Source organism: Cricetulus griseus, chromosome X (genome assembly GCF_003668045.3).
Source record: "Cricetulus griseus strain 17A/GY chromosome X, alternate assembly CriGri-PICRH-1.0, whole genome shotgun sequence".
NCBI classification, from domain to species: domain Eukaryota; kingdom Metazoa; phylum Chordata; class Mammalia; order Rodentia; family Cricetidae; genus Cricetulus; species Cricetulus griseus.
In genome coordinates this window covers 17,613,167-17,636,830 of record NC_048604.1, presented here as the reverse complement: position 1 = coordinate 17,636,830, position 23,664 = coordinate 17,613,167, and the positions used below count along the sequence as shown (strand labels likewise).

Genomic DNA, 23,664 nt, shown 5'->3' with positions numbered 1-23,664 from the left:
TTACGTGGAAACATGACATTCTTTCCTGTTTCCTATAGTCCTTATCCACATAATGAAAACCACCTCTCACATGAGGTGAGCACTGGAATTTTTACAACTGTGACATCATATCAACCCACAGAAGTTCTTGATTCTGAAGCATTGGGGATTGTGGAATTTCAGTGTTTACACTGTGCACTACTAAAAGACAAACCCCTCTATATCGCAGCATCTAGTGACTGGAATAGCATGTGTGGCAGTTTGAATGTAATTGTTGCCATAATCTCATAGGGAATGGCACTATCAGGAGGTGTGGCTTTGTTGGAGGAAGTGTGTCACTGTGGAGGCGGGCTTTGAGATCTCTTTTGCTCAAACTTCCCTCAGTGTGAGTGTCAGTCGACTTCCTGTTGCCCACAAGATGTAGTACTCTCGTCTCCAGCACCATGTCTGCCTGCACGCTGCAATGCTCCAGCCATGATGATAATGGATTGAATCTCTGAAACTGTGAGTGAGCCACCGCCATGAAATGTTTTCTTTATAAGAGTTGCTGTGGTCACAGTGTCTCTTCACAGCATTAGAAGGAAGACAGTGTGTCTCAAGAGGTGAGGAAGAGGCTAGCAAGGACAAGGTAAGGCAGTGTAAACCTGGGTCCAGAACACTGACACCCAGTGGAACTACTACTTCCATTGTCTTCTCTTAAAAATCAGTTTCTCAGTCCTTGAACTGAGGCTGTCATCTGGGTCCCAAAGCATCAGGAAGGAAGAACACTCAATAAGTCTCCATCTGTGGAAGAGTGGCAGTGCTGAGCATAGAGAGAGGTAATAACTAGTCCAGACAAAGCCTGTCACCACCAGTGCTCCAGAACGGACTAGCACCACCCTTAACAGGCCTGGGCCTTGTGCTGGCACTTTCTAGTCACAAACTAAAGAATAACAGAGGGAAGTAGATGTGAACTCCAGTGTGAACCATGCCCACTTGGGTGTGAACCATACCCAAGTTGCTCAGGTGGCCTCAGCAATTTGCACCTGCTGTGCCCCTAGAACAAGCCACCCATTGTGTGAGGCTGAATGCATGGAGGCACTAAACAAACAACAACAAAACAACTCTCGCGAGCATAAAGCAGATGGGAATCCAGAAAACTTTACTAAGCCAAATAAAAGTGATTGGAAAGCACTTGCTAAATATAAACTGCCACATAAATACTTAATAAAAGCTCCCAGCAATCTACACAAGGACAACTGGGTCAAAAATTACACAAGCTCTCTAGCCTAGAGGTTCTTGGAAAGAGTGAAAATTGTTCCCTCCCTCTGGTTGCTAGGCCACTTTGTATTCCTCAGCTCTTACCTGCCCTTCAGGCCTTGGCACCTCTCTAGATATATCTCTCCCATTTCTGATCTATCTCTGGGGCTAGAGGGCATCTAATTTCCATTCTGGGCAGTTGTATCAAGTACTATTTGGAGCAACAGTCACTGAATTCCATTTCTTTTGCTCAGAAGCCCCGCCAGAGCTGTGTGGTGCTCCCAGAGTTGTGTGGTACTCCAAAGGAGACATTTTCTTTAAGATTTAATTATGCGAACCTCACCTCAAACTCTCCAGGATCAGAACCCAAAAATGACTCTGACATCTCCGATAGCAGGCCTGCCTGCTCTCCTGTCAGTTGCAGGAATACTGAAATGAAGAATTTGCGCTATCCTAACGAGAATACCTTGCGGCTCTGTTTGAATCACTTTCACTGTGCACTATTTGGGAAGCCATCAAGGACAGAAGTGGAAATTCAAAGTCACATTTGTTGTTCAGAATGAATTGTTTTTTGTCTTGAGACAGGCTCTCACATAGCCCAGGGTAGCCTCAAACTTGTTATGTAGCCAGGGAGGACCCTGGACATCTAACCTTCCTGGTCTACCCCCACCCACCAATGCTGAAAATACAGATGTGTGTTACCACCCTCAATTTATACAGTGCTGAGGATCAAAATCAGCCCCCAAATTATTTTATTATTTTTATATTTTAATAACCAAAGCACAGAGCATTGTTGCCGGGTGCTATCCACTGGCATTAGGAAAAGATGGGCTATCAGTATCCATGCACAAGGATTTTTAAAACGGGAAATTCTTTGTATTTATGAAGGAAAGAAGAAGAATATGTTAAATAAATAGGCTTCCCAGGGGCATGATAATCAGTCTGAGAATGATGGTCTTTAGCAGAGCAGTGACACAACAATAGCTTCATTATCAATGATTCTCATCTGTTTATTCCATTATCTCATACATACTTCAAGTTCAATCCCCAGCACTATTATTACATGTGTTTGAAAGGAATATAAGTGCTTTTCCTTCCAAATGCTCTGTCACTCAGACTCTTTGCTAATTTAAACTGATGCCTCCAGTCTCTCAAAGTAGCTCCTAATTCAGGGCCCACTGGATTATTCAACACTATGGTTCACTTGGTTAAAAATAGGATCTATGGGGCCTGGTGGATTTGCTTCAAGAAAAGAATTTCTAGAGACATGCACAGAGAGAGCTGCATGGGAGGCTGCTAAAGGAGTCCGTGCTTTCAGAGAGAATGCTGGTTCATCATCTAGCGTGCAGCTCCATTTATTCGGGGCAGCACTTTCCCTGTATCTGACCCACTGTTCCACATTAAAATCTAGTAAATGAAAGGTATTTTCAACTTCCAAAGCTATTTCATGATCTTACTGGGGGGCTCACAAGAACCCCTTAAGGCAGACAGAGGAGGGGTTACTTCTACCATTTCTCTGAGGAAGGAAACAAGAAAAGAGAAAGTTCAAGTGACTTGCCCAAAGTGCACAATGTTCCCAAGGGGGCACTAGGTCTTGTCCTCAAGCCCGCTACTCACAAGTGTCTGTGTTGCCTCACCCCTTGAATTCAGTCAACATGCATCAATGGGGTACAACAGAACATAGACATATGTGAAAGAACACACGATACTTATCTTTAAGAAGATAATGAGAAATTAGACAGAGACATGTAAATGGTTTCTGTACAGGGCAATTTGGGATATTCTAGAAGGAACCTGAGATGCTGGGACACTAAGGCATGGGGCAGGAAGATTCAGAGTTCTCAGAAGAGGTGACATTGAGTTCAGGATAAGTAGGGTTAGGCCAGCCCAACGGCTTTCTAATTCTAACTGCTTCTAGGACAGTCCTTGTCTTACTCTTCCATAATGGGTTTTGGAAATTAGCTTCTTAGTATGCATATTTATAGAGCACAACTTGGTATATGCCACTCTAACCCCAAGCTGCTGCTTCTCTATCTCAAATGGGAACACTTTAGTCTGGCTCCTGTGAACAGAGACCAGTCCATGCTCTGTTCCCAGAACCAACCACACCTAGAAGCAAGGAGAGTGATGATAAAATATTCAAAGCTGGAAGAGGGCTGGTTATAGTCCGAATGGTAGAGCCCTTGCTTAGTATGGAGGAAGCCCTGTGTTCAGTTTCTGGTACCACATAAAGCAGGTATAGTGGCACATACACTGTAATCCGAGCACACTGGTTGTAGGGGCAGGAGGATCATACTTCCAATGTCATTCTCAGCTACGTAGTAAGTTTTAGACTAGCCTGGGCTATGCAAGACCTTGCCTCAAAACGAAGCTAAGGATAAGAAAAGTTCATTTGGTAATTTTTAAAAGTTCCACATGGCTTACTAAGATTAGAGGGCAAACAGTAGGACGCTCCTCTGACACATGAGCTACAAATGGAAATAAATGTCCCTTCACACAGAAATGAAACTACTATACTATAAAGGAGACAAACCCAAGGATCAAAGCCAGTCTCGTGTAAAAGAATAAAATTCACTGGCTTGAGAAATGAGAGATCATGACTGATTTTAATCATCTGTTTCCTTCCACAAAGGTTAAGTGTAGTGTGACAAGAAGTTTAGAGTGTTAAGCAACTACACTGAACTGGTTAACTAGCCTCGTTCTGGTTTCTATCCTAGCTGAGGACTACCAGCCAGGCCAAGGACAGGGATTTTCACCATTTGCAGAAGAGGTAAGAGTGGAGGCAGGCCATGCGGTTCCTGAGGAAGGGGCCATAAAGGGGAGCTGCTACATTCAGGCCTAGTAAATGTCTATAAGGGCTGTTTTTATAGATGTGTCTCCTTTTTGTTCCTGTGTTGAAGACAGAATCCAGAGTCTCCCAGCTGCTAGACATCTTTTTCTTTCAAAGAAGTCACCGAAGACTTGTACCCTGGGGCATGAAGTGGGACCAGTAACAGGAAAGAACTATTGTGCCTGCCAGCCACTTGCACTACAAGCCCAGAACCACAACCACAGTCAGGTAGGGTCTAACAGCAGGGCCATTGCTAGGCAGCTCCTAAATAAAGGAATCCTTAAAATACCTTTGTCTGTCCTTTGTACTCCAACTCCAAAGACTGTTTTCTTTGATGCTCAGTGCCTGCCTACCAGCAGTAACCCTGCTGAGTCAAACTAATTAGAAAAGTATTTCAGAGGCATTGCTATTTGTGAAGGTCAGAAGTGATAAGATATCAATAAAGGAAACTGACTATCTGCCTTGTCAGGAAAGGTGAGAAGACTTATCCAGCATCCAAGATTTCATCAGCTCTCCACCGAATTTACAGGCTATATTTAAGGGGCAAATTTAAAATTCTGATAAATTTTAATCTGTATATTAGGCGCCAGAGTGTATATGGCCCCTGACATCCTGTGCTCATCCATGATCCATCACTAAAATCATTCTAGGAATACATCTTTGGAAAGCCCATTGAAAGCTAAGTTACGTGTCATACAAAGGCAACAGCTCTGCTATTTCATCCTCTTACACTAGTGCACTCCAGAAGGTACAAGTCTGCTTACACCACCATCACTCAACAGTTAGGTAGGCTCCCCAAAACTCATAAGCATAACAACAATAACAAAACAGCCTAATTTACCTTTCTTGGAAGAAGATGGCCCATATAACTTAGTCCTTCCTTGAGACACCTGGTCTTCTCATCTATGCTACAAATGGCAAGGACGGTTTCAAAAGCTGTGCCTATGTGCCAGAACACACCATTGGACTGGAGAGTAGGCATGAATATCTTATCTGCCAAGTAAACTAGCAGAATTTAATGTTAAACGCCTAGCCCCAGCATAAAGCTCATGTCTGAAGGAGCGTTGAGAGCTCTATCTGGATCATTCTAAAGACTCTTCCCTTACCCAGGTCACGTTTCCTAACCTCTCAGGTTCTCATTACCAGAACCCTCAGCCTGTACCAGTGACAATCAGCTGCCTGAGATTCAACAATCTGCACCTGCAGGGACCACTCAAACCCCTGCAGCTCTCTTTTAAAGGACGATGTAAAAAAAATATTTGCAGGGTGGGGAGCAGCAATGAAATCAGTGGATAACCTATGAAGTTCCTACTTTGCCCTTTGAAGGAGGCAAAGACACTTGAGAGATACAGAAGCTTACATATGTTACTTTAATAGTTTCTTCAAAGGTAGTTATTTTCCTTCATGGCTTCATTGCTTCACCTTTTCAGGTGCAGTGATTGTAAGAGAAGATCCCCCCCCCAATCTTGATAAAGAAGTGATATTTATTTGTGAAGGACATATATATCATGGGGACCTACCTAGAAAGCCCACAGATGCTCTCTGTATAACAAAATTATCTGGAACCCAGAGAATGCTGGCATTGTATATTATGAGGATACACATACTCTGCGTAAAATAATAAGTCATCCAGCCTTCAACAGGTGGTCTAGAGGCATAGCCATGCACTTCATGAAGATGTCTCCACCCAGCTGACCAAATGTAGCTAATTCTGAATGAGGCATATTGTATTAAGACATTAATCAGCAGGGTGAGCCTTTTTTCCTCTTTCAATTTTGAAGGTAAAGCTACTGTGTGTGGCACCAAAATCTTAAGGGATAAATGTCACTATGTCATCATGGAGTGGGTCTTGATAAATAGCTGTCACTAAAGACAATTTTTAAGATAAATCTATGATGAAAAGTATAGCAATCTAATCCTCTAGATGGATCATTACACATGGGTACACCCCAAACATATTTGTCTTGCTCTACCAGGATATTTTTTAAAATCCTTAGCAGCCATCAATAATATTTCATGCCATAGTGAATTAAGTAATTTTCTGTGTAATGCATTTGTGTTTCATAGCCTTTTCATAAACAGTGTTGACTTAGCTATCTAGGATGAAGTCAAACATAGCTGCTACACTAGCAAACAGCTGGATATGAGCATGCTTTAATTCTAGGATATACAGAGCAGTTCATCAAATTGGAATGAATGGAGCATACTGATTCTGCTTCCTGGAGCATTCATGAGAATGAAATGCAAGGATATTTGAGGGAGACAAGAATTGTGGCAAGAGCTAGCATAAACCAAATAAAAAGACCTTGTTTGCTCCCCTCCCCCATCCGGCCTTTCATAAACAGCATTATGAAGAACAGAAAGAAAATGGTGAGGTAGCAATGAGAAGACAGAACTGGAAAGTTAAAGGGTATTCTAAGGGTATTTCTAAGCATCGGAGCATCATGGCAGGCTACTGGGTGGTCTTAGCTACAGTGTGCTCTTAGGATGACTTGCTCCTGAGGGAGCTCTGACCCAAGTGGCTTGAAGACCCAACTCAAGACACTAAATGCCATTTCCATCTTCCAGTGTTTCCTTTGCCCTTCTTCTTGGCGCTATATTCTTCCATATAGATTTTCTTCCCTACCGTTCCTTTTTGGGGGGTACAGAGGATGGAACTCAGGTTCTCATACATGCTAGACAATTGCTTGCTTTTCTAGTGATTTACATCCCAGGGTTCCCACATTGCTGCTTTCATCAGCAGTCCTATATTTAAAACAGCTTGCATTCTGCCTTGGGTTCTTTGGATAAAAGCCACACTATAAACCTAAAAATAAGCCCAAACATCAAAAAATAAATAGACTATTTTAAAACAAGAGCGTGGGAGCTATGTATAGTATCTGCTCCCTTCCACTGGTCTGTTCTCATGCAGTTGGAATGAGAAGAACATGTGTGTGTGTGTGTGTGTGTGTGTGTGTGTGTGTGCGAGAGAGAGAGAGAGAGAGAGAGAGAGAGAGAGAGAGAGAGAGAGAGAGAGAGAGAGAGAGAGACATAAACTATGATACTATGGCACGGAAGTCTTTCTTTAATTCCTTTGATGACCAAAGGCCATTTCCTCTTGCTATGTAAACCAATGAGAGATTTGATAGTTGAATATGCTAGAAGTCTATACCCACCCCAAAGTCCTCAAAAGAGAGTGCTTTAAAAATACCAGCAATATAAAAGCAGAATCAAGTATCTTCTCTGGCCTTTTCTCAATCACGAAAGAACATAAGGCATCTTATTAACCCATTTTTGAAAACTATTTTGCAGGACATGTCAGGAACTGGGTGTTGAAGTCTCATTCATTCCTACCTGTTGAGACACTACAGTTTAGCCCTTTAATCTAGCAGGGAAGAAAATAAAATAAAAGGCCAGGGCTGGGGAGATGGCTCAACATGCAATTGTTCTTGCTCTGCAAGCATAAGGAAGTGAGTTTAAATTCAACACCCATGTAAAAAGCCAAAGATGGCTGTACATGCCTGTAACCCCCAGCATTAGAGAACAGATACAGGTGGGTCATGGGAGCTCACTGCCCGGCAGCCTAAGTGAAATGAGCTTCTGACTCATCTAGAAAGCAATAAAGGAAGATACTCAATTACACACTCATGTGTAACACACACACACACACACACACACACACACACACACACACACACACACAACTAAAATAAACTTAAAAACTGAAAATTTCTCCTTACTGCACTTTTTGACACACCTATTAGGTTTTGAGACAAGAATACAAGTCTGAGAACTAAAGGCATTGTTTTGAATATCCCCACTTTTGCCTTTGCAATTCTCAGAGAGATAAACATAAGAAGGTTAGCCTGATCACTGGAAATCAGAAAGAGAATTCATAGTGCGTGTGTGTGGGTGTGTGCGTGCGTGCGTGCGTGCGTGCGTGCGTGCGTGCGTGCGTGCGTGTGTGTGTGTGTGTGTGTGTGTGTGTGTGTGTGTGTGTGTGTGTAATTTCTCAGTTGAAATGCAAAGTAAGATTGCAAAGTTCAGAGAAGAGGCACCCTCTGCAGATCTCAAGGAGTTTGTTCTATAATGAGGGATGCCTCTAGTGAGAGTCCAGGCCATTCCAGGCACAAGATGAATACAGATTTCCTATAGACAGAAGGAACTATGTTAAACTGTCAGCCAGAAAAAGATAACAGCTTGTTCTTGGAGCTGACACCTGGAGTGAGGTCCATCTGGCCCAGCTATGTCACAGAGGAGTTGTTGGAGAAGCTAGGGAGGAATCAAAGTTCAAGTGGCTGTCTCCACACTGTTGATCATCCTCCATGTTTCTAGAAGGCATGATAACTGTAAGAAAGGCAGATTAAGTTTATACCCAGAGCAGAGACAAAAAGTCTCAGGAGAGAATGACTCCAATGAAACCTAGAGATGAATGAAGTTGGGCAATGAAGAAGTTACCATTTTGGTTGTATGAGTATGGGCATACATGTGAGGTCAGAGAACTACTTTTAGGAGTTGGTTCTCTGCTTCCACTGTGGGCTCTCAAGTTATAAGGCTTGAACAAGTGTTTTGATCCACTGAGCCATCTTGCTGGCCCCTCATTACAATACTTTAAAGATCAGTGCAATTAAACAGTAAAACTGGGCTTGCCTAGTAAAACTATCCAGAAAAAGAATGAAAATGTCAGTCAATTAATTATTCAGACACTTGACTTAACGATCTGCATGGGCATCTGAGAGCATAGTCACTAAGGTGTTTGCTCTTCATCTGCCTATTATCAGGGCAGTGCAGTCAAACCTCTTAGTTAACAATTGCTAATCCCAGTGTTAATTTGGTGGAGTTGTTTATTTTTCTCTTGGTTGTCATGACTCCCTAATTGAAATTTCTATCTAACAAACGCAAAAGCTGGAAGAATTTCTGCCTTCTGCAATTGTAGGTAGGTGGCTCAACTGGGCCAATGCTGTTAATCTGAAGACTTCTCAGTTAAATCCTGAAATCTCATGCTATCTAAAGCTAAAATGGGGTGGTAGTGGGGAAGTGAGAAGAACAAATGATAGGTGTAAGTGGCAGTCATTGAGAGATCTGTGAAAACATTCCTTCTGTTGATTGTGTTCAGGAGATAAAAACAAAGAAATTGAAATTGTCCTTATTTGCAGAGAAAATGGCTCCCTTAACTCTTTAGAAGGGGCGAAGTGCCTGGGTAGTAGGAGCTCTGACTACTAAGCAGACAAGAGTATTGCTCAGTATTTCCATCATCTATATTTTCATTTTGATAAGCATCTCCAATGATTAAGTCTCATTCTGTCAGTAGTTTTAAGTTTCAAAGTAAAATATTTTCCAAGGAATCTAAACCTAATCTATAAAGATAACGGTGATATAGCCCTTTTGATACTACGAAATGGAGACTGCTAGCGAAGACTAAATTAAATAAGAAACTCAATGCAAGGTATTTTCACTGCAGATGAGAAATGAGTGTAAAGCTAATCTTTATAAATGACATGAACAGAGGGCACACATGTCTTCGGGCTAAAGAACTTTATATCATTAAGTGTACGTTGCTGAGGAATTTTTTAAAAATCGAGTTTGGCACTATTCCCTAGTCTCATCATTGTGTTAGGTCACTAATACAAGTACAGGTTAATTATAACCTGAGGTTACTAAGCAAGGAGGAGGCGACTCCTGCTTTATATTAGCCTTAGTCTGTCTGCAAATACGTTCTCTCCTCACTCTGTTTCTCCCTCCCTTCTTTTTTTATCTTTTGTTCTTGGCTAGTATGTAACAACAACAAAAGCTGTCTCAAAAATAAACACTTCAGATGTAAAAGTAAGAATTTAGAGTGACTTTTCTCCATATTACGGTGTTTATTTTATTCTGGTGTCTAATACATTAAGGTATTAAAAGAAAGAAAACTCAATAAAAAATTCAACTAACAAGCATTTGGTATTTCAACTCAGTGGTAAAGTGTTTGCCTAGCATATATGAGGATCTGGTTCCTATCCCATGGACTGCAATTTTTTCAGTTAATAGATTTCTTACAGTGGGCAGGGGGGTGGCCCATGTCTTTAATTCTACCAGGCAGAGGGAGGGGCAGGCTGATCTCTGTGAACTGAAGCCCACCCTGATCTACAGAGTGCCAGGCCAGCCAGCACTACACAGTGAAACCCTGTCTCAAGAACACACTAACTCCACAAAAGTGTGTTTGATTAATTTGCACACTCATTCAAATGCATCAGGATCTGGATCATACTATTCATTCTACTGCTCAGAATAAACAACAACAGCAGTGGAGAAGGCTAAGGAAACATACACATGTTCAGAAACCCAACCGAAAGCTTAAAAAAAACCTCTGGAATTGTTTATTTTCTTGGTTCCAGGGAAGTGTCCTTCACAGATGTCTACCAACTATGAAGTAGTTAATATAAGCAGAACACAATAAAATTTCTGATGATTCAAATGCCTTTGCTTGGGAAAGCATTATTTTGAGAAACCTAAAACTAGGCATTTTGATTATTGTCTTAAAGCATTAGAAGACATAGCTGATGTAGCTACATTCATGTACTCTAACAATTATAATGAAGAAAGCAACACATGGGAGGCTTGATACATAGGATGTGTTCAAACATTAGAGTAAAATGAATGAATGAGCACATTACAAAATATATTATAAATTAAAATGTCTGATTTAATATAGGAGCATTGTTAGCATATATATTACTTTAATATTTAAGAAATGTTTTTCTTTCTTTTTACAATATTATATCAGTGGGACAAGTCACTAGGGTGTTTGCTCATCAAGTTTATATAAGATCTGTATTTGACTTGTGGGAATTTTCTAAGTACTATAGCGTGCGTGCGTGCGTGCGTGCGTGTGTGTGTGTGTGTGTGTGTGTGTGTGTGTGTGTGTGTTAAAAGTAAAAGCTTTTTATAAAACCAGTACCCACTGTCTTTTCCTGACAATTAAAAAATATGCCATAACCGTTAAGTACATTTCATTCTACTTAGTACTCTTAGTGCCATTCAGGATGACAAATATACATTATTTCTCCAGAGCGGGGAAGCTGCATGGAGCCATTAATTCCTCCAGCCTCACATTTTCTCCAAGGGAGTCTATCTCCATACAAGTTCAGTACATCATCTAGGGTGGCATGCAATCTCATTCTTGCGTCTCCTGTCAGTAAAATCACTTAGATGATAAACAAGCTGTTTGGGGGCATGCGTTTTATCTTGTATTGTGAAGAAAGGAGTTAGTGAGGAAAGGAAGACAAAAAGAGATGTGACATGAATTGAGCTTCCAGTATGTACCAGTCTTCTATATCTGATCTCACTTAAGAGTCAAAGCAACCCTGTAAAATGTTTAACACATTCTGGGACTCTCCCAAGGCAAGACAAAGAAGTAAGATGCAAACACAAGTTCACTTGACGCCAGAACAATCCTCTGTCCATTATACTATATTACACATCCTATTCGCCAGTAGGTCAGAGCCTACTGGAATGTGAACTCTTCAAAGGATATAACATGCACCTTGCATCCATAGTATCTAGCTTTGTATCTAACATGTAGTATCTCTGAAACTCAGGCAGGTCTTGAACTTTGAACCTTCTGTCTCAACATGCAGATTATCCCTGCTCATAGGCCTATTGCACCAGATCAGGTTAACAAACAGTATATGAATCTCTGTCTCTGTCTCTGTCTCTGTGTCTCTGTCTCTGTCTCTCTCTCTCTTTCTCTCTCTCTCTCTCTCTCTCTCTCTCTCTCTCTCTCTCTCTCTCTCTCTCTCTCTGTGTGTGTGTGTGTGTGTGTGTGTGTGTAACATAATAATTAAAGAAGGGGCTGGAGAGGTGGCTAGGTGGTTAAGAGAACTTGCTGTTCTTGCAGAGGACCTAACTTCAGTTCCCAGCACCTACACAGCAGCTCACAACCATCTGCAACCCCAGTTCCAGGAGATCTGGCTCCCTCTTCTGGCTTCTGCAGGTACCAGGCATATATGTGGTACGCAGACATACATGCAGGCAAAATATCCATAAACATAAAACAAAAATTAATAAACCTAAGCTAATCAAGCAAATAGTCAAAGAAATAAAAACTGGGGAGTGGGAGAGGGACACAGGAGGAGATAGCGGAAGAGGAGGGAAACAGGAATGAGACATGAAGTTCTCAAAATGCATAAAATAAACAAAAACAAAGAAAAATATAAATGCCGAGGGTATAAAGGACAGAACAAAGAAAGATACAGAGAGACAGTGGTTCTCACCCTTCCTAATTCTGCTACCCTTGAATACAATTCTTCATGTTGTGGTGCCCCTCCAACCATAAAATTATTTTCATTGCTACTTCATGACTGTAATTTTGCTACTGTCATGGATCATAATGTAAATACCTAATGTGTGACCCCGTAGGTATTGTGATGCACAGATTGAGGGCCACTGGTCTAGGGAGACTAGGCCACCGTTCATAAGCTAAACAACTAGTCCCTGAAAAGACTCAGAATGCTGTGTCAAGTGTCTTCTATACTCTCCTCGTTGCTATGCTTACAAAATTTGCACATCTTTAAAACAATGCTGTAGGCTCCTCAGCATTCTACCCTGTTGACTTCATCCTATAATTGCAAGCTAGTCCTCTTTGTGCAGTGCAATGGAGATGAAGAACCATTAGCCTGCTAGAAAAAAAAAACTGTACGAGGACAGGAACACTTGTCTGTTTTGTTCAACTCAACATGTCTGGCACTTAACAAGATGTTCCACAAATATTTGCACAATAAATGAATATATTCTGGTTTTTTTGTCAGTAATGAGCAAATTCTTTCTAACAATTGATGTGACAATTAGTATAGGTTACACTAAAAACTCTCAAATGAGCAAACATTTCAGTAAACTTGTTCAGGGAAACGGTACTCCACTTTCCCTCCCCTTCTTCTTCATCTTTAGTATTCATTTTGTAGGATTGTTGCAAAGAAAGCTAATATATACAAATTACTTAGCATGGTGTTTAATGCACAGTTAACTCTCAATAATCGAGAGCAGTTAGCATGAATATGATTGTTTCAAATAGAATGAACGATAGTCCACATAGTGACAAGTTGAAAGCAACCAGAGACAAAAAAATCACCATACGCTTTATACTTTGTGAAGTATGCCTGAATATGTAGTTCTGCATGGGCTTTCACAGCTAGCAAATTCTCTGAGAGCTACCAGTTATACATAACATTTGGATCATCAGAAATGCTTACAGCTTTGTTTTGTGGAGAACTTTTTCTTATGAAGTTAACGAAGGAAGGGAATTTACCCAATCTTCAGATAGGATGTCTAGTCCTGAAATGTTGCTATAACTAACTTTCACAAAAGATTACCTCTCCACAAGTTCTTGTCCATTCCAGCACAGGGTATCATTTTCGGCCACCGGGCTGTGGCTGCAGATGTAGCCAGGCAAAGCACTGTAGAAGCTGATGAAAGACTTCAACTTCTGAATCAGTTCCCTGAAAGGAAAAGAAAACATCTGCGCGTCAGAGGCAAGTAAGCACAGTATGAGGACAGTTTCATTTCCTTATCAGCATGACAGAAAAGCTCTGCCAGGCTGATTAGAGCAACAAATGATTTTTAAAAACATTCTTAGCTACAAGGACACAATTTAGCATTTTAAAAAGTCAATAGAATTACACTGGGGTGGGAGAAAGTTGCCTTCCATAGAAGTTGCTATTCCTATCAGGACAATGATTTAATTCCAACATCCATTTTCTCACACGATCAGCAGCTCCTTTTTTTTTTTGTTCAGAATGCTGTTACCTACTTTCTCAAAGGTGCTGATTATGAGGCACACTGGAATACTACATATCTTTTGGTTTCTGAGTGTAATTGAGTGCATTGATTGTAATTTACAATGCTATTACCCTAGAGATGGCCCCTTTTCATATAGGCTTTGGATAATGGCTGCAGATCCAAATGGTGGGGTGCTCAGAATACTATAAGCTCTATGAAATTCTCTTGATTATACAGCCAGGGAGACTCACTCACATCTGCTAAGAGGGGGAAGGTTGCTTTGTTCTTTGTCTGCATGTTGCTTTTCCTGTGAGGCGGAGCAAAGGGGAGATGGCTGTAGTAGTACATATTATTATTTACTTGCTTTCATTTCTATGCTGTTTATGATAAGAAAGCACATATAATATGCAAATGTGTATAAACACACAGGAGAAAATTATAGCAAGACTTTTCCTTGTTATCTTATATTCAGTTATACATGCGTATACAACGTTAAGTTATCAGACTGGATACATGAATATATTTATGAAACATTTAAATATTTCTATAATGCATGTCCAATAATAAAGAAAACTAAAATATACTTTATTTTCAAAGTAGTGCCCTGATAGAAAGCAGCATTGCTCTTCACATTCTATACTGCTCAGGGAATTTTCTAGCAGGGAAGCAATTACTCAACAGAGTCTGCAGGCTAAGAATGGAGTGTTCTGATGCACACACCTTTGGAGGAGCCACAAATGTGACTGCCATTTGAAGGACAGTAGAAGTCATGAGCCTAGCAATGCCTTCTAGGAGGTATTCTCAGATCCATCTAGGACTGGAAGGCTGGTTGAAAAGATCTTAGAGTTCATGCTATTTTCTGTTTACCATAAAACTACCGTGTGTGTGTGTGTGTGTGTGTGTGTGTGTGTGTGTGTGTGTGTGTGTGTGTGTGTGTGTGTGATCAGAAGAAATAGTTTTCAGTACATGTCTACAAAAGCTTAGGTCACTGGAAAGCCAGGGTGATGGACAGAACAACCAGAAAAGGTTATTGCGACATATATAATGCCCGCTACTCCAATACTTGCTTCCTGCTGTGTCCATGCTCACCTCCCAGCCTATGCCTGGCATCTGAGCACCGTCAATCTCCAAAGAGAAGAAGCTCAATACAGAGCTCTGAAAATAAAAGTCAACATTACAGTTTCTCAAGAAGAGAAAGATGGGTTCAATTAACGGCTAATAGGAGAGATGTTCTGTTTTACAAGGTAATAATCCAGTTCCCAAGAGTGGAAGCTGAAAGACTAAAGGCTGAGGCTGAGTAATTCCCCCTACTACACAAGGAAATGGAATGTGGGCATTAGTTTAGGGGAAATGATGGCCTTCTTTTTAATGAAAGAGTTTCCCTTAGGCTTCCTCCTACCTCTACACACACTCTCATGAACATGGAACAGGACAAGAAAAATGGAAGCCATATTGAGTCCTTCCACTTTGATATCCCTAGAAGTTGAAAGGAAAGGGAAACTAAATTTCTCCTGCCTTTCAACCCTTGCAGCTTTCTTAGCTGATCATAAAAATAACTGACAAGTTGAGAAAGAACCAACTGGGATTCTACCTAAAGTCAAAGGAATGAGGACTGAAATAAACCTAAGACCTCCTGCTTCAGTGTAGTAGAATATTGCCTGGAAAGGTCAAGATAAAAATCTAGGGAACTTGCAAAGAATGCAGATAATATTACACAGTCTGGAGCATCACATTCTAGAACTAAGGGAAATGCTTTGAAACTTAAAGTAACTCAGAGAAACAAAAGTCATCCTGCTTCACATAGCATTCATTACCTCCTTCAACAAGGGATAGGCATAAGAGACTGAGTTTTTTAAAAAACTTTAGAATTAGTCATTGTCAACTTAGAACACAATTTCATTCAGCAATTATGTTATCATTGTGGTTGGGTTCTCAGAAGAGTCCCTTTAAATCTGCTGTGAGTAGTGGCTGAGAACTCTAGTTCTGGAGTCTGACTCAGCTGAATTTTAAATGCCAGTTCACTTTCACTTACCCAGCATTGCAACCTTAGGCAGATTCTGATTACCTTTGTCATAAAGTGAAAATAATTATAGGATCTAAATCACAAGGTTGCTATGATGATTCAATGAGACAATGCATTGGGTGTTTACCACGTAAACTCCCATCACCATAATAGTACCCACACAAATTAGTGGCCATGGCTTCATAACACAAGTCATGACCCATCCTCCCAATATCATGAATCTGAAGGATAAAATATGTTACATCTGAAATATATTATATTCTATATAAATTTGTGTGTGCAGGATACAATTTTTACAATTCAACTTCCAGATAACACATTTGTGTATCATGATTAAGATTTCACCATCTTTTGTGGTGGGTATTGGTAAGTACAAGTTCACTCCAGAATTAGAATTTTAGGCTGGGCACTGGAGATTGCAAGTGTTCTACTATTGAGCTACATGCCCAGCTCTTGACTCTTTGAGAGAGTCTCATTAAGTTCTCTAGGCAGATCTTAAACTTGTGATCCTGCTGCCTTTGTTTGCTGAGTAGCTAAGATTACAGCAAGAGCTTCAACTTTAGCTCTGCCCATCTCTTCCTTCATCTTTTAAAATAAAGTCTTTTGACTTTTTTATCATTGTAAAAGAAACACATGTTCACCATGAGTAATTTAAAATACAGAATAAGAGAAGGGGGAGGAGAAAAAGATGACCCATTCATAAACCCACTAGGCAGAGATAATGTGTTGATTTTGTGTATACTACCTTCTGGCCTTGGTAGGTTTTATTATTAGGTTATTTCTGGTTCTCAGGGTATATTATCTTGATTCTGAGTAGAATTAAGACATATTTGTTTCTATTGGGATCTCAGAATGATGAAACAGAAACAGGGAATGTGGTTTAGTGGCAGAGCACTTACCTAGAATATACAAGGTCCTGAGTTCTTGACCCAGTACCACAGAAACATCTGACTCTTCAATAAGCCTCTAGCCTTGTGCAACAAAATGTTATCAGTCCTTCAGAAAACTAAGACCAGATCTCCAGCACAGATAGCACACTGGCCAATCCCTCGGAGCCCCAAAGGACACTGTTAGAGTACAGGGTCATTACTTTATGCAAAATCTTCTGAATTACCATGGGAAAATAATTCTCGGTTTCCAAGGAAAACTTTGACTCTTGTAAATAAATGCAGTCATACTACTTTTGAAGGCAGAAAAAAGACTGTAAACTGTTGGAGAGTCAATGAGTTTTCAAAGGACAGTGACTACAGGTGATAATGTCCTCTGACACCATGGCAGCAGAGTGTGACAGGAGTAGTTTACCTCCTATGGAGTTGGAGTTGGCTGTGCCTCTCATTTCTCCTCCTCTTTGTCTTTTCCTGTCATCTCTCCTCAAACTTGTTCTAGCATGGGAGCTAAGCAAATTTTATTTCTTATGCTTTCTTAAATAAAGAGTTATAGCATCTCCATGCATATAATTTTAGAAGACAGCAAGTTGAATATTTCTATTTTTTCCTTATAAAGAAACACACTTGAAACTAGGTGGCATGGTAATTTCTCAGATTTTTGTCTTTATGTTGGTACTGTATGACGGACAACAAAAGAATCTCTAACTGTGAACTAAGGCAACCTGTGACTGGAGAAATAATTTGACTTGAAAGGAATGTTCTTAGATTCTAATCACGCCTTATTCATATCTATACATATATGTAAATATTATTATACTATATATCATTGACATAGAAAGAGTGCAGTTTCTGGTTCTCTCTTGTGACAAACCCAACATTTGCTTATGGCAGTCTGCTTCAGAAAGGGTCTTTTCATAGAGGTGTACATTTAGTGTATAAAATATGGAACTAAAGGATGGGATTCCTTTGCATGATCCATTTGGAAGTATTGGAGCTGGATGCGTGTGATTTTCCCAAATGGGCATCCATCATTCCAGAGAGGGCATCCCCATTTTCAGATGTAGAGGAGGGGTTGCCTTCACTTTCTCACATTGATCTCCTTGGGCAGTCATCAAAGCAGTGCTAATTGGAAACCACTGCATGTAGAACACAGCCTGTCATTCCTGACTGCAGGTCCTGAACTTTTCAATTATTATTAAGGTTTCTTTTTTCTTACTGTAAAGTAATATGGGCTCAGTTGTTTTGTTTTGTTTGAATTTGAAAAGACCGAAAAGTACAACAACCAAACTAACTCAAATTGGAATGATGTGAGATCATGCCTAATTCTTGATACTCCCAGGAAGGCTGCTAAGTTTTCCATCATCTGTGATACTGCCACTCTTTTGTAAATAGCTCTGTCAGGGAACTCAATTTCAATATATTATTTATTTATATGTCTGTCTCCTTGCCTGGACTGGGTAGGGGTCTTCTTCTCATCAGAACCTACATCTTTTTTTCTTTTGATTTTTCGAGACAGGGTTTCTCCGTGTAGCCCTGGCTGTCCTGGAACTTGCTCTGTAGACCAGGTTGACCTTGAACTCTCAGAGATCTGCCTGCTCTGCCTCCCAAGTGCTGGTATTAAAGGCGTGCACCACCATCGCCAGGCCAGAACCCACATCTTACAGGCTGAGCATATAGATTGGTTTGGCAACTCTTGACTGTAAAGTCCTATGTGTGAGCAAGATAACATCTACCAGACCTGAAACTTGTTTATTGACACATTCAAGATATATTTTATTGCTACTATCAGAGGCTGAGAGATATCCTTGAACTTACAATGCTGCCTAGCACACCTTAAAGAAGTGGTGGTCTGAGAGGAGGCAACAATTAGCCTTGATTTCGGATCAGGCAGAGATCATTGTGCACTTTTTTTCTCTATGTAACTTATTGTATTAGCTAATCCATTGCCCCTTCAGACTAAGTCAGGGGAATTACAGGAAGCTGGAAGCTATAATACTTAGAGGGAGCTCCACTAGGGGGAGGGACTGTAACTTTATCACAGGTTAGAGGTTGGGGCAGAAGTTTGGTGTATAGGTGCTTTGGACTATTCACCTACCAATTCTGGATTTGAAAGGGGAAAGGAATTACTCATGTGTTCTGCCAAACAGTATCTGGGCTATGAAAAGGACCAGGCATACAGTATTACAAGTGAAGTGATGGAGAAATTCAGAAGAGCAAAACAGAGAGAGACTGACAACCCAAATGTGCTAAAACACAAGAGGTAGAAAGGGCTGATACAAACATAATGTTTCTGCTTTGATGTATTCTGAGTGCATGGCATTCTGCTGTCAGTGTTCTAAATTTCACAACAGATATTTTCAACATGTGTTCCTCAAAGAAAACATGAATCCCATACACAGACCACCGGTCAAGTATAAAATTGCCTTTAAATTGAGCTAAGCTATTTCTAAAACTAGTTGTATATTGCAAAGTACCCAGTTGGGGGCAGACAAAACAAACAGATGATTTCTGAATGCTTCCGGTGTTTCTTTGTGTGCTGTTACTTTAATAAAAGCAAAGAGCTTTTCAATTTATAATCAGACTGAGACAGCTTTCCTGCAAGCTGAGTACTACATTGAGTACTACAACAGTGTTCCTTTCCAATTTATGTTTTTAACCATTGATAGACCTTGGGCATGGGTGTTGAACACACATCCACTTTTGTGCCCATTTTGTGAAATGTTGTACTGTGAGAAACGTGTAAAGGTACTAACATTCTTTCAAAAGAAGTTCTTCTAATAACATTCACCCAAAAGAATCCTGCCATTAATCCAAATCTAAAGCTTTGGTCATTTTCTCTTACTATCATTTCATCTATTTGGAAGTTGCCTACAGGTTCAAAAAATGACTCCAAACAAAATATCATATCTGAGTGTCTAGAGGGAAACACCTTCTTTATCAGCTTCTTCTTTCCCTGGAAATCAAGATCCAGACCAACAGTTATCCAGAGGAAAGTGAACAGGAATAGGTCACACAGAGGCCAAAATAGCCAGAAGCCATGCAGCAGGGGCTCCCGTAAACCTCCCACTTATAAATGTCTCTGGATTGACAAGTTAATTTCATTTAATTTTATATTTTTAACCTTTAACTGATACATAAAAAATTGTGCATAGCAACAGGGCAATTTGAAGATGGGGCTGCTTTACTGTGTTTATTTTAAGAAAGCTCTATATGTGACTGTTGCAAATCATGAAAGCACTTCTGCGTAGCCTTTCCTGGAGATCTGCTCAGTGGAGATTGTGTCTTTCCGAAAGTTGCCTCTGTACTCTAAAATTCTCTAGCTTTTGCTTGTAGTTAAGTCTATTTCCACCAGATTGACCTAGAAATTGTGTGTTTGTGTTTTCACTTTTCAGCATACATTCAGCACTACCGGGGGTCCGTTACATTACTGTTGAGCTGAATAATGATAGACATATGCATATATAATTCACTCAGTCAAATGTGGGAACATTTATACTAGTTAAAAACCAATGCCCTGCACAGACTGAGTGAATCCCTCAAGTGGTTCAGAGGACCAAGAATCAAAACAAAGGAGAACAATGGACTATGAAACAAAAAGACATGATGGCTCAGCCTTTAAATTCCAGTACTCAAAAGGCAGAAGCAGGTGGATTTCTGTGGTTTGAGGCCAGCCTGATCTACACATTGAGTTCCAGGGCAGCAAGGAATATATAGAAAGACTCCATTTCAAAAACAAAACAAAATAGCCCATATCTAAGATGTCACTCATATTAATTTTCTACCTGTAGGCCAGTCTCTCAAAACTCCCTAAAATTCAACAAGAAGAACAAAAAGAAAACAACAAAAGACTCAAGTTGGCTTGGCTACATATGTAATTCTTTGGGTAACACAGTTCTCTTAAGACTTGTGCTGGGCTTCTCAGATGATTACTACCTCTTAATTCTAACCCAGAAGCTGGAACAGGGTTGGAGAGGACCTGAGTAGGGCTAGGGGTTGGATGGGAATAAAGGGAATTAGAACCTGCATTTTGGCTTCTGACTACTTTTTTAAGAACTATGAGCCAGGTGTTGATAGCGCACACCTTTAATCCCAGCACTCTCGAGGCAGAAACAGGTGGATCTCTGTGAGTTTAAAGCCAGCCTGGTATACAGAGCTAGTTCCCGGACAACTAGGGCTGTTACACAGAGAAACCCTGTCTCAAAAATCAAACAAACAAAAAGAACTATGAAACATACAGTCAGTTTTGTGTAAAATACCTCATGTGAGCATGTTGAGAGTGTCTTGCTACCTTCTCTTTGGTAAAGTTCCTCTTATAATAATGAGAATAACTGTAAACTGATCATTGAATTCTAAGATCTCCTTGTAAGCAGAAAATACTTTATTTAATCAATAAAGGGTCCTGAATAGGAGAGTTCATTCTACCCTGTGTTTCTGAACTAGATATTTATACCTGGAAAGTTTACACTTAAATATGACTTAGTTATAATATCATTTTTCTTTAATACAGACAAATTGTAGATTTTAATTAAGCATTCTCCTCAGAAGAACTAAATAACATGTATAAAAGAAACTTGGCTCCAGTGATTTTTGGCATGAAAACACAATGGCTAATGTGGAAGGGAAAATTCTCTCACCTTCTTCGGCTGGACAAGGTTTCTTCATGTTCCACATGAGCAACTTTTAATACCTTCTTGTCAATAAACAGATCTTCAGGATAATAAGCAGATCTATATTGGCGTTGCTGGGAGTGGGCACACAACTTGCCAATCTGAAAAAAAGAAATGTAATATAATAGTACAATGCTTCCACAGCTATGATGGCAGAAACAGATTTGAGATGCACTGCAATTTCCTCCCACAATTTCCTTTCAAAAAGCAGAACAGAGTCATTAATGGAGTCAAAACAGGTAATAAGGCTTAGCAGAAGTAGAGAGGAAGGCAGAAGGCTGATGAGAAGTTCTCTACCCATTCTGAGTACAGTCCACTCAGGTTCTTAAGATGAAAGGGAAAACATTGGAGAGGCCTCTCTACACAGGCCTCACTCTACTGGTATCTTTCAGTGGCAGTTGCTGTTTGTATGTATGCTGAAGCTCACAAAAGGCAATTTAGAAATTTGAGACAATCTGCTATAGGAGATGGGAGTGCTTGGAGAGGTGGTGCTGAGTAGCCTCTTGATAGAAGAGCAGCCTTCCATACACAGAGTGCACCCCATTCTTAAGAGGGTCCTTACTAGACTCAAGTTAAAGTGTTTTGAAAAATTGGCAGTGTAGTTACTCATCGGGTATTTCCTTAAAAAGACCCAAATGGAAGCAAGCATACCGACCAACCTATAGTCAGTGTCATCATCTGTGAACCAACTAAATAGTTGCAGGATTTTCTGAAAAGAGCACAGGCACTTAGGATAGGAGGGCCTGCTCCCTCCTTTCTTCTACTTCTCAGGAATCCATTCAAAAAGATACATTGCACATCTCTCTCACACCTACATGGCAAAGATTAAAGAAGAAACGATACCAGCTTGCTTGCTTAGTTCCATTCTAACTTATTTTTGTGGTTAAATTACTTGCAGACCAATGACTAAAACAACTTCCACATATAAATAAGTGTGGAAGTTGTTTTATGTGGCTCCTTGTGGCAGACACGGTGTTAAATACTATCACCTCTATAGATGAAGAAACTGAAACTCAAGGAGGCTAAGCAAACAGGCAGTGGATCCACTTGATTGTCTTTGAACTCATTATTCTGAATATAAATCTTACCACAATCCCACCTCCCTTGAACACGATGACTGCTTTTCATTTGCTTACATATTGTTTTGGAAAGAAAAAGGACCAACCTTCAATAACGTATCTGCTCAGGTGGATATATAGGCTGCAAAGTTCAGGTAAAGCATTGGCAACATCTTATGAGGATAGGGGTTGTATGTGTGTCACCTCTATACCTTCACACAGTTTAAAGTAGGCTTTAGACACTGCTACGCAAAATAACTTAAGTGAATTGAAGGAATTTTCTATTACAGTATCAGGCACCAAATACAAATCTATCCATAAGCCATTGACTCTGTGTGGTCATCTGGCTTCTGGATGTTTCAAGATGGCCGAATAGCACTTACCAGGTAATCTATGAATACATAGAGGTACACATAGCATTTAGTTTGCATAGCTTTGGCGGGGTTCCAATGTAAATTCGTGAGTTAGAAATTATCTTAAAAGAGCAGCAGAATTACCCCCATTTATGAAAGACAGAACCTATCATTTTATGTTCAAACTAGCCACCCTCTGTCATTTATTCTAATGTGGAAAAGGAATGAAGACCCTGGAAAATATCCCATCTAACTTTGGAATGCAAGATATTGACATTTTCACATGTGTCTATGCAATGTGACTTGGTCTGACTTTAGCTTTACATAAAGAATCTGCAGTCTCTGAATCCATCCTACCTGGGCAGTTCGGTGGGGGGTTTTAGGCTAGGAGCTGCCTAGCTGTACTTAGGACACAAGTTCTATTCAATTCCACAGCATATAATGCAAACAAAAATAACTGGAAGACTACATTATAACTTTACATCCATACGCTAATACATGTGTTATTATTTTTTTAAATGAAGGTAAATTTCAGATAATGAACATTATTTTTGTTCTTTAAGTGTCTATATATTATGACATGAGCATAGATGAATGTGAAGGTCTGTTTTACCAAGTTCAAAATATTATCGAATTCAGGTGCACGGGTCACATACAATACCCCCCCCCCAAAAAAATCTACCACAGTATGTTATCTAGTTGAAAACATAGCTGTAAGATGACCCTTCTGATGGAAAATCAAGCCTCTGTAGCAGTGAATTCTTACTGAAGCAGAGCATGACTTTACATATCTTCTATCACCCGGTATCCCAGCCTACTACAAAGTGGACCAGCTGACGCAAAAGTAGGATGGCTAAGGACAAAGGACAAAGTAGCCAGTTAGTAAGTAAGTAGTC

General features: G+C 40.1%; 1 protein-coding gene across 1 annotated transcript in view; it reads right to left on the bottom strand.

Moving 5' to 3' along the window:
• The window catches only part of Gpc3 (glypican 3), a 417,341-nt gene that overhangs the window by 99,763 nt on the left and 293,914 nt on the right, over nucleotides 1–23,664 (bottom strand). The window contains exons 5-6 of the mRNA XM_027432108.2: nucleotides 21,325–21,458; nucleotides 13,375–13,500 (exon numbers count right to left, since the gene is read on the bottom strand). Coding sequence (XP_027287909.1) covers nucleotides 13,375–13,500; nucleotides 21,325–21,458 — 260 coding nt within the window. The remainder of the gene's footprint in view (nucleotides 1–13,374; nucleotides 13,501–21,324; nucleotides 21,459–23,664) is intronic.